This window comes from Paroedura picta, chromosome 14, assembly GCF_049243985.1.
Source record: "Paroedura picta isolate Pp20150507F chromosome 14, Ppicta_v3.0, whole genome shotgun sequence".
NCBI classification, from domain to species: domain Eukaryota; kingdom Metazoa; phylum Chordata; class Lepidosauria; order Squamata; family Gekkonidae; genus Paroedura; species Paroedura picta.
Genome location: NC_135382.1, coordinates 9,788,096 through 9,807,139, shown reverse-complemented (window position 1 = coordinate 9,807,139; position 19,044 = coordinate 9,788,096). Strand labels below are relative to the sequence as shown.

General features: G+C 43.1%; 1 protein-coding gene across 6 annotated transcripts in view; it reads right to left on the bottom strand.

Annotated features, from left to right (window-relative positions):
• FAM193A (family with sequence similarity 193 member A) overlaps positions 1 to 19,044 on the bottom strand; it is a 51,294-nt gene that overhangs the window by 11,992 nt on the left and 20,258 nt on the right. For 4 of the 6 annotated variants that reach the window (XR_013226657.1, XM_077310741.1, XM_077310743.1 and 1 more), the window contains 6 exons: positions 17,437 to 17,673; positions 14,827 to 15,019; positions 11,385 to 11,657; positions 9,026 to 9,299; positions 4,902 to 5,088; positions 1,556 to 1,786 (listed from right to left, as the gene is read on the bottom strand). Coding sequence is in view for 5 of the 6 variants with exons in the window: in XM_077310741.1 (XP_077166856.1) it covers positions 1,556 to 1,786; positions 4,902 to 5,088; positions 9,026 to 9,299; positions 11,385 to 11,657; positions 14,827 to 15,019; positions 17,437 to 17,673 (1,395 nt within the window). In the remaining variant the exon portion in view is untranslated. The remainder of the gene's footprint in view (positions 1 to 1,555; positions 1,787 to 4,901; positions 5,089 to 9,025; positions 9,300 to 11,384; positions 11,658 to 14,826; positions 15,020 to 17,436; positions 17,674 to 19,044) is intronic. The other 2 variants (XM_077310745.1, XM_077310746.1) reach the window with 2 other exon arrangements.

Genomic DNA, 19,044 nt, shown 5'->3' with positions numbered 1-19,044 from the left:
AAAGGACATCTTTTGACAAAATGTATTCTTCAAGGGGAACTGTAAAACACTGTGAACTGCCTTAAGACTCCTTGAGAGAGGACGCACAGGATTCATTTTGAAATAAGTATGTATGCGTATGTATCCAAAACATATGTATGCAAAACAGCATCTTCACTAAATTGAACAGCAAGACTATGCAACATGTGACTACCTTAACAGAATATTAGTAAAGGTCGTTTTTGTTAGATAATATGAAAGATACAGTTTAAAAGTTGTATGCCTGATGTCCTTGGACAAATTAGAAACAATTAACTACTGTATATTGAATGATTGAAAGCATATACAGTATTTTCTCAAATACAAGACATTTTTTACTTCAGGGATTTTTAAAGGGGGGTCATCATAAGTTATGATATACATTTATGTAATGTTCTCCCCCCCCCAAAAAAAAAATTCTGTGAGTAGTGGGATCTGCTATAGGAAACTGTCACATCCTAGGTCAGGGGTAGTTGACCTGTGGTCCTCCAGATGTTCATGGACTACAATTCCCATTAGCCCCTGCCAGTGAATGTTGGCAGGGGCTCATGGGAATTGTAGTCCATTGACATCTGGAGGACCACAGGTCGACTACCCCTGTCCTAGGTAATCTAGGGCCACGCTAACTGTGTGCCTGCAGAGGGAGAAGAGAGGATGTGCAGCTCAGTCACAGAGTCTGGACATGCCGCCAGTACATTTTCCCCCCTGCATTCTTTCTGGCTGGACTGGAAAGCACAGAGGAAGAGAAAGGCCAGCCTCCCTATCAGCAGGGGATGGACCCGGAAGCAGCTCACGCACCCAAGTTCCCTTGCACTTTTATAGCTTGGCTAAAAAGTGGGGAGGAAGATACAGGGGAGGGCCCCTATTGACAGCTATGTCATGCTGACTGGTGTATTCTGGCTGGGATCAACTGGACCAGTAGAAAGGACCCGAGGCAATGAAAGAGGCCACAGCTGCTGTGACAAAGAAGCTATTGGGAAGCTGGATCAGGAGGGGGACTCAGAAAATAGTTCGTTGGAACTATTTTTTTCTTTTTTTCTTTTTTAAGGTGGGGCACTTAAAATTCAAAGTCATCAACTTTTCTGCACAAGCCTTCTCTTTCTTTAAGGGAATTGTCTTATATTCTGAGTCATCTTCCTTTCAAGCAAATATGATCTAGCCATTGACTATTTACGTAAGTGACAATTTAAAATAAGCCTTACACAATCTTCTCCATGTTTTCTTCTTCTAAATGCATAGGCAAAAAAGATGGACAGAAAAAGGGCAGAGGAACTGGTTAATTATCACCCCTCCCCCCAATTTGCTTTTCCAGTAAGAACTGCGAGTGCTCTTTTTTAAATGCATCTGAATAACCATCACTTTGCCTCTCCATCATGCATTTACTAACCTTATGCCAGGTTGTCAAACCTTTCATTTCTGTTAATGAGGAAAAGAGGAAAATAGCACATCATCTCAAGACTAGAATACTTTGACTACCCCATTGTCTTCGTTCATTCCTTTTGCGGCATGACTTCCCCTGAAACATGCCTGGTCTTACCTTTTTCTGCTTATGCCTGGCTCTTTTGGCTGCCCGTGTGCTCTTTACTGGTTTAGTCTCGGGGCTGTTTATAAACTGTAGCAAGTCTTCTACTTTTCGATGATCAACAACACTCTCTCTATCCAATATTAGTTCTGATTTCTTAGGCTGTTCCTCTTTTCTCTTCGTTAAACGTAAGCGAAGTTTTTCTCTCATTTCAGCATAATTTCTACTAGTTGGCGCTGCTGGTGGCTAACAGGATAAAAAATGTTATAGGAAGTAGTATGAGATCACTCCCCAATTCAACATGTAGTTTCAGTAGTAGTTCTTGGTATGGTTAATGTGATGAGAACCAAGTATAACCAAATGTAATAATCGTCATGTCAATAATAAGACTTTTATATGAAGCTTTAACTTAATTTAAAACCACTTCTAAAAATGTTATCACTTGGGCATCAGTTACCAAAAGCACACTAGCAACTAATTTGTAAATAGCTGCAAAAACAGTGGCTAAATCATAAAATCATAAAGAAATCTAACGCCTAGAAACAAAGAATAGTTCAAAGCACAGCACACAGGACGATTATCCACACAAAGAAGTTTTGACATCAGGAAATGAAAAACAACATATAGAAAGATTTGTTATGAACTGGCACCCTTATATATATCCAAAAATTAACACAATATTGACTTTAAGATAATAGGATAGGTCTTCCCTTGGAAGAATCCATCACAAACTGAGAGGGGTTTCATTTGCCTCCTATTTTCCTCCAGGAAAAACAGGTCAATACTGGACATTTCTTTCATTTGCACTTTTTCTATACTCAGTTGATCTGGCCATCCTCTGTGGTAGGGGTGAACATAATGAAAACTCCAGAAGCTATACATGGAACTCGATGCTTCCAGTCATTGTGATTTTCTGGAAAAGTATTAGGAAGCGAAGATTCTTAGTGAAATGAAATTACCCTCCCTGAAGAAATGCATGACACTTTCAAGTTTGAGCATTGCTAACCAGCTAAAGCAGGGGTAGTCAAACTGTGGCCCTCCAGATGTCCATGGACTACAATTCCCAGGAGCCCCCTGCCAGCGTTCGCTGGCAGGGGGCTCCTGGGAATTGTAGTCCATGGACATCTGGAGGGCCGCAGTTTGACTACCCCTGAGCTAAAGCATGTGCTTGATTATACTGATTTCTTCCCTTCCAACTCAATCCTTGAAAAGGTGGAGGGCAGAGTGCTTCCAGCCAACCACCGCTGGAGATGAGACATAGAGAACCACAGTTCCCTTTCTGTTCCTCCAAGGGGGGGGGAGGAGAGGGGAGAACCCCTTTGTTCAACTATGGCTGGGTAAATGGAGAGCTGGGGCAGCTTATCTAGGGGCCCACTGAACTTGTACCCTTGGTTTATTTCTCTTTAAACTTGATTCTTTAGTACAGTGGTCCCCAACCTTTTTGAGGCTGGGGACCGGCAGGGCAACTGCCCGCCCGTGCATGCCACGCATGCGCGGCCGGGCCACACATGCACACATGCGTGGCTGAAAACGCGCATGCGCGGCACTTTCATGCATGCGCGAAAGTGCTGCGCATGCGCAATTTTGGTCGTGCATGCGCAATGCGCGGGCGCGGCCCTGATCCCCTCTTCCTCCCCCCCCACAGTAAGAAGCTTCCCGGGCCACAAGCTTGCGGCCTGGGAAGTTTTTTACTGCGGGGGGGCGGGGAGAGGGAGCCACGGCCCGGCACCAAGGCCTTCACGGCCTGGCATTGCGGCCCAGCCCATGGGTTGGGGACCACTGCTTCAGTAGGCAGGCAGCACTCACTCCGTGGCAATTTTGGTGTCATCAAAACACCAAATCCCAGGCCACCTCCATTTCTGTCCTTCTGCTTTCCATTTACATACTTTTATGGTTGCAGTCCCCATTTTATGAAACAGCCTCCCCAAGGAGGTGGGGAAGATTCCCTTGACCAGCAAAAGTGCCAACACCTATACTTGATTAGTCTGGAGTACTACAGAAAATGTAGGCATTATTATTGTGTATTATTTTATTATTATTTATTATATATTAGTAGGCTGCTGCTCCCAGCCTTCCATCTCACAGCCCCTAACAACAATAAAATATACAATAAAATAATACAAAACAAGATTACAATCTACAACCCCCTCAGAACCCTACCGCCATGTCCCCCAGTCTGCCAACCCACCAAGTCAATCCTAAATCAGATTCCAAGTCCCCAGAGTTGATGTTATAAGCAAACAACCCCAGAGGAAGGGCAAGATCTTCTGTCCTCAACCTGACCTCAACCAAAGGCCTGGTGAAAGAGCTCTGTCTTGCAGGCCCTGCAGAACTCAGTTAGCTCCAGCAGAGCCCTCAGGTCTTCTGGGAGCTAATTCTAGCAGGTGAGGCGAGCAAACTTATATAAGTGTTAATTGAGGTTTTATATTGTTACTTCCGTCTTGAGGCTCTAGATCAGGGGTAGTCAAACTGCGGCCCTCCAGATGTCCATGGACTACAATTCCCAGGAGCCCCTGCCAGCATTTGCTGGCAGGGGCTCCTGGGAATTGTAGGCCACGGACATCTGGAGAGCCGCAGTTTGACTACCCCTGCTCTAGATGCAGCAAAAAAGGCAGGTATATAAATATCCACAATTAAATTGTATCAGTGAATTTGTTTTAAAATGATACTGTTAAATATACGTTATCCACTGGCCTTAGGATATTCTTACAATAAATTTATCAGTAAAGTGCTTTACAGTGTAGGACAGAAAGGCTGCATTCAGCTGCCCAAAAACCCTGCATTCAATTCTAACACGGCACAATCAGCTTGTTGCAATGCCTGTGAACACTCTTCCTGCTTCCCTTCCCTATTGCGTACAGAATCATTAAAAGCGTCTGGGACATCCAAATGCAGGAGGCCCAATGCTCCATTCCACCCCTTCCACATTAGTCTCACGAGCAGTGGGAGTTAACACATGGGCAAAGCTAGGGACTTGTTCTTCTCCCACTCCCACAGCAGACATTTAAGCTGCTTTCAGACATAACGAGAGAATGCCACTATTAGACTCTGTTTTGGCACAGTCTGTTGCTGTGCTTGCATATGGTCTTTGCTCCTCCCACCTCCCCCTCCTTGTCTAGTATGCAGAGCTCGAACAAACATTTGTCAGCTTGATCATGCACCAAATTACTGTGCTGTCCGAATCAAGCCATTAATTCATCTGACGTGAGCTGAAATCAAAGAACTTCAGCTAGTGTATCTTCACAGGATCACACTGCAAACCTTGCAGCTCTAGTCTGTATGTTTTGTGGATGCAGCCTACGTGGAAAGGACATTTAGTAAGAAACCTGTAATTAATATGTGCTGTGAACAGACTACATACCCCACCATGGCCAAAGAATTCACAGTAGCAACAATCACAGTATTTTCCTTCTTTCTGGTTTGTAGATGTTGAGGTACTAGAGCTGTGCTCTGAACAGCTGTCTTCATCTTGGCTGTCCTCACCATCATATTGCTGGTGGCCATATATGCTGCTTTCCTCGCAGTGATGGCCTTCGCAGTCAGGATCACTACATTAAGATGGTAAAAGAGATCTTTTAACCTCAGCCCTCCTGTTATTATTGTGCTCAAGTAAAAAGTGGAAAATCAAATGCATGAGGAGCAGTCTTTTTGGCATATGGGGAAAAGAAAACTACCAGGGTAGTAGTTAACTGATGGCAACACCTTAAGGTCATTTTCAACTGTCTTTCCATCTTCCTGCACTTTGCAATGCACACACACAACACAGATGCACCTTGGTGCAAAAGTTTAAAACTGATACCAACACGTAGACAGATACATGTTGCCTGCATTACCTTCTCACCATACTTCTGGATCATGAGGGCTTTGCTGCCCTGGCCACCAAACTTAAGATGAAGCCTTCAGATACACTCTCTTCCAATAGGAGAAAAACATTTATTTTTCAGCCAACTGAACAGCCAGCTTCATTGCAGTCTGATTCTGCAACCACTTACCATATATATTCGCATATAAGCCGAGTTTTTCAAACTTTTTTTAAAACTGAAAAAGGTCCCCTCAGCTTATATGCAGGTATAAAAAAAAAGCTGCCAGACAAGACAGGAGGGTGGGGGTGGGAAACAAGTATACTTAACTGAAGAAGCAGGTGCAGGAAGCAGCAAAGAAGCAACAAGCCCGGGAGGGACAGTAGGAGGAGAGGGAAGAGCAGTCTCCACCTCCCACCCTCACTGCCTTAACAAGGCTAGCACGAGGCTAGCACATGTTGCAGCTGCTGTAGGAACCTCTGAAGCCTCTGTCTCAGAGGGAGAGCAGAGAGCAGAAGGAGGAAACACCCCTAGAGGAAGGAATGGAAAGTGGAGGGAACAGAACACCCGGCTAAGAAGAAGGGAATTGGATAAGAAGAACGATTGGATATAAAAAGGCAACAGAGGTCAGAGGGAAAGAGAGGACGAAGGGAAAGAGAGAGGAGGAGGGTGGGAAGAAAAGAAAAAAAAAGATCCTGCCCAAAAGGGAAAGGGAGGGGGGAAAGCCACTATCCAAACATCAGCCTCTGCTTACATGTGAATCAATAAGGTTTTCCAGCATTTTGTGGCGAAATTAGGTGCCTCGGCTTATATGCGGGTTGGCTTATATGTGAGTACCAGAAATAGAGCCCACTGCAGTCTGAAATGCAATGGGCGATAAGCAGGGGGCTGGGCCAGGGCAGGCATGGCCCCCCCCCGGCGGCCGGGGAGTGCGGTGCATTGCTGCATGAGTCGGAGCCGGGCAGGCATCGAAGAGGAGAGGAAAGGCGATGGGTAGGGCAGGGAGCAAGGCGCAGCTGGGACGGGCACCTGTGGCATCCCTTGGGCAGCGTTCAGCGGGAGGGAAGTCGGGGTGAGTCCCGCGTGAATGGCGGTGCGGTGAGCCGGGCGGGGCCATGGAGGCAGGGGGCGGGGCCATGCTGGGGGTAGGGCTGGAGGCAGGCCAATGGCGCAGGAGCAACTCCGGGGCAATCCGTGGGCATATGGCGGGTCTGCGCAGAGGGCGGGGGCATGGTGGCAGTGAGCAGAGGCATGTTGGGGGGTAGCGGGCGAGGGGGGGAGAAGTAGGGCTGATCTGTGGGCGACTGATGGCGCGGTGGCGAGGGCGGGTCCAAGGCAGACGGGGATGCGGACGCAGAGAGCGGGGCGATGCTGGGGGCGGTGGCGGAGGCAGACAAATGGCATGGGAGCGATTCTGGGGTGATCCCCGGCCGAATGGTGGGTCTGCGCAGAGGGCGGGGGCGGCGGGCGAGAATCACAGAGTTGGAAGGCACGCCCAGGGTCATCTAGTCCAACCCCCTGCATAATGCAGGAACTCACAACTACCTGCCCATCCAGTGACCCCAATTTCATGCCCAAGTGATCCCCCCCGCCAAAAACCTCCAGAATCTAGCCTGGCCTGGAGGAAATTCATCTACCATCCCACAGTGGCAATTAGCAATTCCCTAGGTATGCAAGGAAGGGCCACAAGAGACACACGCTGGCACATACCTTCCTGCCCACCCATTCACAATCTGCCTAAGTTCATAAAATCAGAATAACCAAGTACGGTTGCTAGCACCTTTTTCTTCTCTTTACAGTCATGGTCAGCAACTGTTAATCCACTTTTCCAGCTTCTTTTTTGTTTTACTTTGCAGGAAAAGAAGTGTGCCTTATCTTCCTTGTGTTAGCACGAGATTCCTTACTTTAGAAAAGATCACTCAGAACCACTGCAAACAGATTTTTGAAGTCAGCAAAGTCTGATCCTTTCTCCTCTTACATGGGGCCTCCTGTTGTGCTGGGTGCAGAATGCTGCATCCCCACTATCCTTGGGAGGCAGGAGGAGGGAGAAGAAGGGTATCTGGCAAGCAGGATGGACTCAGTGAGTTTACTGTTGCCACTTCCCCCCTTCAACTTGTTTTCACTCAGCAGCCCTTCTGGATCACTAGGGCTTTGGGTCTTTTTAGTTTAAAAAGAAAAAGAAAAATGTGAGAGTATGTGCTCCACTCTCAAAGAATGAGGGTTTTCTTCTTCTTTGAATGAGTTCACATTCAGTCAGACACATGCAGGTTTCCTCCAATAGTATGGTATGCAGGAACACACATGACCAGGTAAAAATCTCATTTAAGAATTACTTGACAGTAATGATTTAAACGCAACTTTAGCCTTGATTAGACTCCATAGGACAAAAGCCCTAACCTGTCCCTGATACCCAAAATAATCAACGGTAGCTACTGTTTGCACCAGGAATCTGCAGAGAATTCCAGGGGATAATATTCATCCTCTCCCTGTCTTGCAGTTCATGGTCAAAGAAAGACCCTCTAAATACCTGAAGTTTATCTGTGACCAGATGATATGATTAGCTTCCTTCAAAGTCTCAATCACACAAGGCAGAGACTCCACCTGTATGTCTCTCTGCATGCACACTGAAAGGAGGAGCAGGACTGCAAAATGAATCCTCAATGGAGGTGGATCACTTTTTAGCACAGGCAGTATCAGAAAGTGCTCCTCTCGACAGAACCTCTCCCTTGCCTCCACCTACCCAATTCAACCAAATCAGCAACACTGCACATATATATTCCTATCACAGCAACCCTCTCCTGAAATACAGCTGATCTTCTATCAGAGGGAGGGAACTCTGCACCACAAGCATGAGTGAAAGGGTGTGGACTTAGGGATGGGTGGCCAAATATACACACTGCTGCTCCTCAGTTCTGTGGGCCTGTGGCCCATGGCTCTGGTCTTAATATTGGTGGGTGCATAACATCTGGCTCTTTTTCCTATCTCATGATGGCACATGACATCCTATCCCATGCTGCAACCATGGGGAGAGGGGGTAATGGTGAGACCCTAGCGAGGAAAGGCTGAGGACTACTAATCTCAGGGCAGAAACGTATGCATGTTGTTAACTCTGAAAGCACTCCTGGAACACTGGTTTAGTAGTAAACTGACAGTCATTTTAGACATCTTGAAAAACAAAGAGCAGAAAGGCAACAGGGACATAAGGTGATCTGTTGTGTAGAGGCCCTGCAATCATATTTAGACATACCAAGATTAATCAGTGTCACCAGTCACAAGAATTCACTCTTGGGTCTCAATATATAGAGAGAAGTCAAGCAAGTTAATTAGGTGAGCAAAGACAAGAGATGCATCACTGAAATAAAATTTCTCAGCTGCTGCAACTATTCAAAACAATTCAGGCATTAATCACATATATAGCCCCAGCCTGGATAGCCCAACCTTGGAAGCGAAGGAGCGGTGAGCCCTGCATGGGGAATCCCCATGGAATAGCAGATTTGTGACATGGAGGTAGGCAATGGAGAATGACCTCTGAATCTCTTGTCTAGAAAATTCTACAGGGTCGCCACAAGTCAATTGTGGCTTGATTCCCCCCCCCCTCAAAAAAAAGCCTCACATATATGGTTAGGTTGTGACTAAGGAACTTTGCATTTTTACTGCACTCTAAAAAAACAGAAACAAATCTTACCTGCAAGCTCTTGATGGATCACTGATCAAACACTCTGTGGCTGAAGGAGGTGCAACTGTCGTAGAATAAAGATCTGAACAGGGATCCCCGAAGCCGGAAGCCGTTGAAGGAACCTCAGTGAAAGATGGAGCTTCCGGACTTTGGAGATGAGAAGCAGAATTTGGGGAAAGCACCACAGGAGAGAGAGGAGGAAGCAGTGCTAAGCAAGTAGAATTGTTTTGTGGTGCAGCTGACAAAGAGTGATCCTCTGTACTGATACTGTGGAACACTTGACCTAAATGAGAGAGAGAAAATTCAATCAGATTATTTGGATCTCGACCATTTGGAGAAAAAAAAATACCCAGATTATTATTGTAAAGTTTGAGTTACAGGCACTCATGTAACAGTTCCCTACTAACTCCAAACACTGCCTCCCTCTAAATAAAATTAATACTGTTGTTGGGTGCAATCCTGAACCCCGAGTTCCAGAAAGATGTGTTATTTACTGTCTGATCTGGACAACTCTGCGACTTGTGGAACACTACTTTTAGCTGTACCACGTGGAGAAAAAGCTATGCATGAACTATGCATAGAGCTATGCACTGCTGTTTTAAAGCATATATCTAGAGCAGGGGTGGTGGTAATGTTGGCTAGAAGTCCACTGTCTACATGGTAGCAAGATCTCATGGTAACTATATCAGGAGAGCCACAGTTTAACCACCCCAATCTATAGGTTTCCCTACACTGGTCCATCCATTGGTGAACTGACAGAATGACTATATAGACACTGATTTCTTCTTTGAATCCTGTTTTGCAGTGACGTGCTTTCAGGCAAATAAACTGACCATGATCACCCACATGTAATTTCATCCTTAACTGAGAATTTGGGTTTTGGCATTTCCCTTGTTTGCTCAGTAGAATCTCTGTTGAACACTTCAAGAATCTAAATGAACTTCTATGCTGCAAATTTGAAGACCAGTTTATCCATAGGAAGAAGGAAAATGGCACCGCATCTGCACCGAAGGTGGAAATATCAGAATCAAAGGTGGCGAGTATGTTTAGGACAGAACTATACATTTGAAAGGTTGGTCTGGCAGCACCTATTGGAGACAAATCCATTCTGAATTACCCAGATCAACAAATTGTCCTTCAGATGTTTGCAGATTGGCCCCTTTTAAAATCTGCTCAATTATCTTCCTTGCTTCCCTTCTCTGTTCTGTAGTTTCCTGGGTCATCTTTCCTCCCATTTTGAAGAATGAGATAACATTCGCCCTCCCTCCAGTCTTCTGGCATCTGTGGACTTAGGGATGGGTGGCCAAATATACACACTCCATTATCTCTAGCTCTGGCATCTGAAACCTCTTACCCTTGGTTCCATTTGACCCAGCCTTTTCAGAGGGGCCACAGCTATTTGCTCTCTTACATCAGAATCCCTATGTTGGATGTCCCCTTCCCTTTGTGGCTTCAGTTTAAACCTGTCCTGATGAATTTCCTCAAGTTCCTGCCAAACACATTCTTCCCCAACTTGGATAAGTGAAATCCAACATGTGCTAGTAGGCTTCCTTCTAGAAAATCTGCCCGTTGGTCCCAGAAACCAAATCCCACTCGACAGCACCACCAGCGCAGCCAGTGGGTGGTCTCCATTATCTCTAGCTCCAGAATAATTTTCTTTCCCTTGCAAGCAGGTTTGCACAGCTCCTGTCAATGAAATCCTCTCCTTCCTTGTTTTCTTACAGGATTTTAATCTTCTCCTCCAGGCTCTAATCCTCCAAAAGTCCTATCAATTTACACTTACGACAAGCGTAGTCCATCTTGTCTCCAGGGAGGAAAACAAACACGGATACTCCTTGCAGGTGACTGGATATGAGTCTTCAGTATCCATTATCAACTTCCAAACAGATTCCTTCACTCTAGAATCTTTATCTTCAGGATAAAGTTGCAGGGTGATCACCAGAATAATCTCCAGGCAAAGAGCCACAGGCCAAAAGCCCTTTGGCTCGCTCCAAAGGCTCATGCCTCTGGCAAGGAGGAGCCTTTAAGCTCACAGGGTCCCAGCCCAGCACAGGGCAGGGCTTGTAATCACTCTGCTGCACACCACCCCAGCACATACTTCCACAATCAGTCACAAACAAGAACACAACAGTACTTAACAGAAAACACTCTTTACCAGGCTACAAAACATCCACTCACCCACAAATAGTGTCCCCACTCACACACACACAGCAGCCTCCGTTAGAAGAGGCAAAGATGAAGGAAAAGCCCCTCACCTTGCCAGCAACCTTCCATGTGAGAGAATAAATAAAATACTGTCAGTGAGTCACAAATTGGAGTGTGTGATAATTTTACCAACTGAGCAGAAAATAGCAGAAAAAAGCTTTACCTAGTGAAGATAATCTTTTAGATGAAACTTTAAACTGGTTGTTGCTTGACTGAACTGTAGTAGGTGTGCATGAGACCGAAGAGGTTGCTGAAGAGGTTGCCATAACAACTTTGCTAGTGTCCATAACAGCATCTTGGAAATGATAGAGACATTTTTTCTTTAACACATTTTCCCTCTTCTTGCTATCAGTCACTACCATTCCTTCATTACTAGATATAACAGGAAGTACATTAGGTTTCATTTCCAGGAGTGTTGATGCAACCATATCACTTCCTTTAAACAGAAAACAGAAACACGGAACAATGAGCAGAATTCTATTATTATCACCCAAGTTCAACCCAGCAGTAGCCTGCAAAGTACTGCACTGTTTGACATTAAGCTTCTTAAATTTAGGGTACGGTAAAAATCAAAAGAGCCTCTTGTGGTGCAGAGTGGTAAGGCAGCAGACATGCAGTCTGAAAGCTCTGCCCATGAGGCTGGAAGTTTGAGCCCAGCAGCCGGCTCAGGGTTGACTCAGACTTCCATCTTTCCGAGGTCGGTAAAATGAGTACCCAGCTCGCTAGAGGGCGTCACCCCAAGGGTCAGACATGACTCGGTGCTTGCACAGGGGATACCTTTACCTTTACAAATCAAAATGCTCTATTGCATGTGCAAACTGCCGTGGCAGCCAACACATGGCAAAATAGTTGTTAAAACCGGCATTATTAAATGTAAAATACCAAAACCAGTTAACATTATGAGCATATGTCTCTCCTGGCAATTCCAAAATCCACTTCAATAGTTTTAGAATCATAACCCCTTTCAGTACTGAAAGGGCTACGTAGATTAGGTTGTACTCTTTTTCATTTACTAGGCAAGATTACGGCATGTAGCCTCAGAAAACTAACTTCTTGATGGAAATCCAAAACCAAAGTGAATTTTTAAGTTCAAAATTATTCTACAGAACATAATTTAACTCCAGCAGCACCTTTAAGACCAGCCAAGTTCAGCTCTGGGCCTAAGCATTCGTGTGTAACAATGATGTCTTGCGCATTTGATGAAATCCTGCATCCACATTCAGAAATGCCCATGTTTTTTAAGGGGAACCGTATAAACAGCGTATTACAAAAGTCAACTACTGCCTACCAGGAGTTTTGCTCCTGACATAAAACAAATAATTAGTTATTGAAATGTTTGAAAGGTTTGTTCCAAAATGAATTGCTACTAAATTCCTACTGCTCTGTTATAACTAGGGTTACAGTTTAGAGTTACTGTTAAAAATGTCAAAGCTTATCTATGTTCCAGTTGCACTGAAAAGACAATACTTAATGGTTTTCAGAACAAATTTAAATTTTATTAGCCTGATTATGCTTCCTGTCTCTCCTTACTGAATTGATAACGGAAATAAATTATGTAACTCAATGTCATTCTTTTGTTATACAAATGTGATGATTGAAAATAAAATAATTCTAATTTATACAGAGAAGAGTTTTTCATACTCTGATATCTAACAATAAACAGACAGCACACTCGCATTGGATTTGCAAAGTCTTAAGGAAACACTTTCCGGTATATTTTAAGTGCCACCTCCTTTCAACCCATCTAAAAATTAACATTGGCCAATGAAGAAGGCCCTCCTAAAGTGTAGGGGTTATAATAAGGAAAAATACTCTGCCAGGGCTTGCACATATCTGGTATTATGTGGAGCAAAGAATTTAAGGGTAGGTGCAAGATCTGTTTGCCGCTCAGAGTCTTCTATCCTTTGCTTTATTACTATTTTGTCCTGATCGATCACCATGCCAAGCAGAACCTGGGGGGAGGAACCAAGTCTTTTGATTTCCTCTTCTGTAACTAGGACCAACTCTGATTTATAAATGTCACACAGGGTTAGGAGTAGAAACCCTTCAAGGGCCCAGATATCAGGCAAAGGTTTTTCATATCACTTTCTGCCAGATTAACTGGAGATGTCACAGACTGAACCTGAGAAATTCTACAGCTAAGCAAAACCCCTTCTACTATTTGAGGGGGGGAGTGTGTGGACTGCTGAAAAATCTTAGCCATGATAATTCAAAAAACCCTGTATTATCTCCTTTGAGCAGTTCTCTAACAAAAACAATGTTAAAAGGGAGCAGGAAGGATTATCTGCAACAGAACGACCACTGGGAAGCACTGTGAACAGTCAATCCAGTACTTTATAACTCTGGCTGCAGAAAGGTTGTTCATCTCACTTCTGGTTGCTTCTCAACCCCCTCCCCCCTATTCCCTTTGGCATGCTGTTTTTACAGTTGCAGGGAGAGAGGGACAGAATCTATCTTTCCTCTCACAAAGAAAACATAAACTTCAACCTGGGGAAGGCAATTTTGTGCTGAAGTGAGAAACAACTGAGCTTCTTCCCAGCTAACCTTTTCCCATTCAGATACATTCTGCTATGCTTGCTTTGGATAACGATATAAAAAGAATGAAAAAACACTGGAGCCAAAAGCAGACATGCACAGCCACTGAAACACTGCTCTGGCAAAGGTTTAAAGGATGATACAATTCCTTAGTACCTCACTCCCCTCCTCCTGTAACAGAACTGAAGTCATGAGCAATGGTCAGTAACATTCCAAGCCAGAAACACAGGCAGGTCTTTGAAAGCTGGTCAAAAATAACTAAATGGCAGAAACAGATCAGCCTAAAAGGTAAAGGTATCCCCTGTGCAAGCACCGAGTCATGTCTGACCCTTGGGGTGACGCCCTCTAGCGTTTTCATGGCAGACTCAATACGGGGTGGTTTGCCAGTGCCTTCCCCAGTCATTACCGTTTACCCCAGAGCAAGCTGGATACTGATTTTACCGAGCTCGGAAGGATGGAAGTCTGAGTCAACCTTGAGCCGGCTGCTGGGATTGAACTCCCAGCCTCATGGGCAGAGCTTTCAGACGGCTGCCTTACCACTCTGCACCACAAGAGGCTCTTCATATCAGCCTAAGCACAACTAATATTGTGTTGGATTGTGGCTACTATTTATAAGACATCATATCGTTACTAAAAATTCTATTTACAAATGAACATCATCAAAGACTCTACAATATTTCAGTTTTGTTATGCAGTTTTGTATCTTTGTGTCTTCTGACAATGCTTTAGTTAAATAACTAAAGACAGTTCATCATCACTACCAGTATACAGTCACAAGTCTGGAACCATTTCCCTATACATGTTGTTTCTAATGAAATACTCTGTTTCCTCTGACCTACAGCTCAATTTCTGCAAAGCTCTACATTTTGACAATGCTAAAATGTATCCCAGGAAAGCCTGACAATTCAATTCTGATATTTCTTCTATCATATTGTTCAACGATTATCACCTCCAAAAGGGAATCTAGAAAGTAAATCTTGTTCAGTGAAGAACACAATGGTTTTATTGTGAAAAGTGACTTCAATGTCTTGAGTCAAAACGCAACTTTTTAAACAGAACAATAACCTTACCCTTACTGGGAAGCACATCTTGCAAAAAGGCAGAGGAATTCCAGTTCTTGTCATTCATGACTTCTGATCCCCAAATGCTTAGAAATTTGGAACTTTTCCAGTCTGGAGTATTCCCAAAACAACTTGGATAGATATGATCTTGGAGTGATGTACTGAGCACCTGATACTTGTTTGTATGATTCTGGACCAGCGCCTACAACAAAAGCACTTTCTGATTAACATTAATCTTATTTGCACACAAAATCACAAGCCACATTCATGGGAAAACATTGCAGTGGTGGAGGACTTCAGACTGGTAGGATATATAGCCATCTGGGTCACTGTGAAGCAATTAATGTAACTTCTTGATATGCTTTCCTTAGGACTCGGTCAGTCACAATGTTTGGCAAGCAAGCAAAAAGGATTTAGGATCTCAGTGGACTTTCCTGCACTCAAATCTGGACAAGAGGATCTGTGGTAAACCAGATAAGAACACCTTTGCTGAAGCCTGCCTCTCATCTAGCTGAATTTCTTGGCAAAATCTTGGAATGTGGACTTTATAAAATAATCCACAGACATTGTTTAAAAAGAAAGAAAAATAACAGTGCCAAACGTGATTTTTGTATAAGAAGAAATGGTTCCAGGATATCAACAACTGTGAGAGAACAGGGAGAGCATTGATTTCAGAACCCAAATTCTGAACCCAACGACAACAACAGCAACACAACAATTTTATTTTTCTTCCCCACCCTTCCCACAAGGTTCAGAGTATTGTCTAAGGCATGAGTGTATACTGTTTGGGCTGAACCTGCGTTGAGCAGGGGGTTGGACTAGATGGCCTGTGTGGCCCCTTCCAACTCTATGATTCTGTGTTATACTAGCATGTTGTTCAACTGAACTTTGTCATAGGATTTAGTTGGAAATATAATATAATCCATCACTTGTCCTTTTCCAAAAGTATTAATCTGTGACTGTGGCAACAGGACACATTGTTCACAAGAGGAAACCTCCAAATGTATCCAATTTGTTGGGGGAGAGGGGCCAAGGGCTTCATGTTGTCCTTTTTAAAAAAATCAGGAGAAAGGAAAGAACCTCCTTCTCTGTGAAGTCATGAACAAAGCCACCAAGAGTCTAATTTTCCCTGAGCTTTCCTAAATCCTGGCGGTTACACAACTATGCACCACTGTCTTTTCTACCTTAACATGACAAGGAGGCATTTTCGTTTCTTTGTTCCAGAAGCCTTTGGTGCAGCTTGAAATCTCTTTAGCACCATGACCACTTTTGGTCCCTCCTAGGCAAAGAATAATCAAATTAAATAAAACATAGGTTGGTCACGCTAGCACTACCTCTGCATCTATTTTAAGAATTCTACAGGCTGAAGGCATGGAGCTTATGCATCAGGTAAGAACCAGCACCTTCCACTGGGCATAGTCTAGCTGTCATAAAATAGGGTGACTATATTCCTGGTCTTCTGTCTTTTGACAGCAAATTAGCACCTGCCTTCTGTATCAGCAGAAATTCGTCTTCTTGAGGGAGGGGCAACCAAATTAGAAAGTACAAAGTGGGGTGGGAATCCTTTTCAGAAGCAGCATTTCCAAAAGGATGGATGGCAGAGAAGAAAAGGGGAAAGCAAAGAAAAATAGTAAATAAAAAAGAGGGAGTAGAGACTCTCCCCCTCATACACATGCACATCTGCACAGATTTCCCTAATTGTACTACTACTGTTAGAATGCTATCTTCTCTGTTTATTGCTACTATTACTGTTACCTTCATTCACTATAATCACTGAGTTTGACGTACTGTTCCTGTTTACGTTCTATGTAAACCGCCCTGAACCTTAGGGGAGGGAGGTATACCGATGCAATAAATAAAGTCAAGAAAATAATTGCTACCTCCCTCCCCCCTAGCACAAGCACATATAAGGCCTTGTCATTTCAAGACAACTTACGTAATACAATTTTTCACAGACAAAATAGAGAATGCATTCATTCTCTTCACTACTACAGGAAATTTGGCAGCGTCTGAAGATTGTTTCATTTAAAGAAGCAAACAGGCTTTCTTGCTTGCAGCAACACTGTCTCCTCTGGAACACTATTTCACCCTTTTATTACATTTATATGGCTTTATTTTTGTTTCTTTCTTTCTCAAACTGAATAACCCCCCCCCAAACTCAACACCTGCACACAGTAGAAAACAGGAACCAAGAGCAGGAAATCACTTAATATTAATCAAACTGTCCAAGTAGTGACTATCCATGCTAGAGGCAATTTACAAACATATTACTTCCCCCATGCTAGTACCTTTGAATTTCCCCTTACATAAATGTTTGTAATTAAATGCACTAATCTATGACTCTGCTCTTACCTAAAATTAGTCTCAACATAGTATTAATGTTGCTGAAACTCTATAACTGCATTCAATTAACAGTTTAATGTGCTTTTGTTTTAAAAGAGTGAAGCAGCTTTTTTAAAAGATCTGAACATTATTTGCAATGTTCATAAATTATGTCTCACCAAGTAATATCTGATAACATTTGCTGAGTGGGCACGTCAATTATTTTTAACTGGTCAAATGCAGCTGCGTAGAAATTGTTTCCTGGAAATCTGTGGACAACGGCTGTGATAGGCTTACCTTACTCTGTGTAGAGGAGGAAGCTGTATATAATGAGGGATGGATTAGTGGAGGAGGTAAGTGAGGAAGAGTATGCAAGGGTATTTGTCCATGAATATGAGGGTAAAGGTGAAGAGCAGGATGGGCAGGATTTTCTGGGATCCTAAACTGATGCCCAGCAGGAAGACATCTTGTTTCAGCATCAGAGGCTTCCTGTTTACAGACATGGCATTCACAACAAATTGAACCTTGATCAGCCTGCAAGTAATTAAAGAAAAGCAAAGTGCTCAACCTGAATCATACAGGAAAAAAATTACAAGATGCTTCAGTAATTTCTTTTAAAAAATATCAGAATGTGACATTTAAAAAATAAAATAGCTTAAACCTACATTAATTTTATATGTTATCACCCTATCTTCAAACTATTGTTCAGGTAAGGCTGTGGTGTAGTCATTGGTCTGTACCTTTGACATCAATTTTGATCAGTGAGATAAACATTTCAAGACCTTAATAAAAAAGGAAAAGGAATACAGATAGTGGTACCCAATTTCCAAACCATTTGTTCCAATAAATGGTAAAATATGTCACAAGAAATAAGGCAGGCCCCTCTGAATTTTGATAGTAATTCAAAATAATAAACAGTGTCACATTGAGTGGTAAAGCCTCTTCCATAAATTGGAGCACCTGACAGAATACAACCACTTGAAGCCATGCACATGAATGCACGAATTCACAAGAATCTCCCTCTAATAAAGACAACCAGAAGAATAGCAAACTCTTTGTGAATGATGGTTTTGTATCTTCTGGTGGAGAAGAAAGGGTTCAGCAAGTTTCCTAAATTGAAACTATACATCCTAATGATTTTGACGTGACAGAAATAATTTGGTTTTGCATGCTTAGAATATCACACTGGTTTTTGTTGAAAATATTATCAGCTATAAATAATTGAACTGATAATGAGTCAGTAAGTTCTTATCATTGCTGATCAGAAAATGAACACAATTACTTATGTATCTGATATGTACAGGTTAACTGCTGATCTGCAAGGTAGCTAGTTCATTTCACTCCACCAATTCTACTTAATTATAATAAAGATATAGTTAAACCTCTATGAACAATTTCATGCAAAATAACAAATATGAGTTAGAAAAAGTTATTCCACACTCGATGTTGTATTACTAGTCTACAGTTCATTCTTGTATGTGTGCACATGTGTCTATGTTATTTATAATGCATGTGCTGTTTTGCAAAGTAACAGAAACAAAAGAATGTTCTTGCCCTCATTTTGACTGAGTGGAAAAACAGAGCATGGATGATGAAGGATGAAGGTCCATGGACTTAGCTAAGGCCTTTAGCCGTCAAAAAGCCGTTAAAATGTATAAAAGAAAAGGTGGATTGGAAGGAGCAGGGAACTGGAAATTATGCAGGAATTCTGCGAGGGAGTTCTGGGTAAAAGGGAATAAAAACAGGAATCATTTAACTGAGGAAGAGACCTTCAGGTGGGTGAAAGCAGTAGAGTTGAAGGACAAGCAAAGAACTCTGAGGACAGGAGTGCAAAGTGGCAGAGGAGGCAAGGCCAATGGGGAACTCTGAAGTTAACGTGTGATTGGTATGAGAGAGGACAGCAAA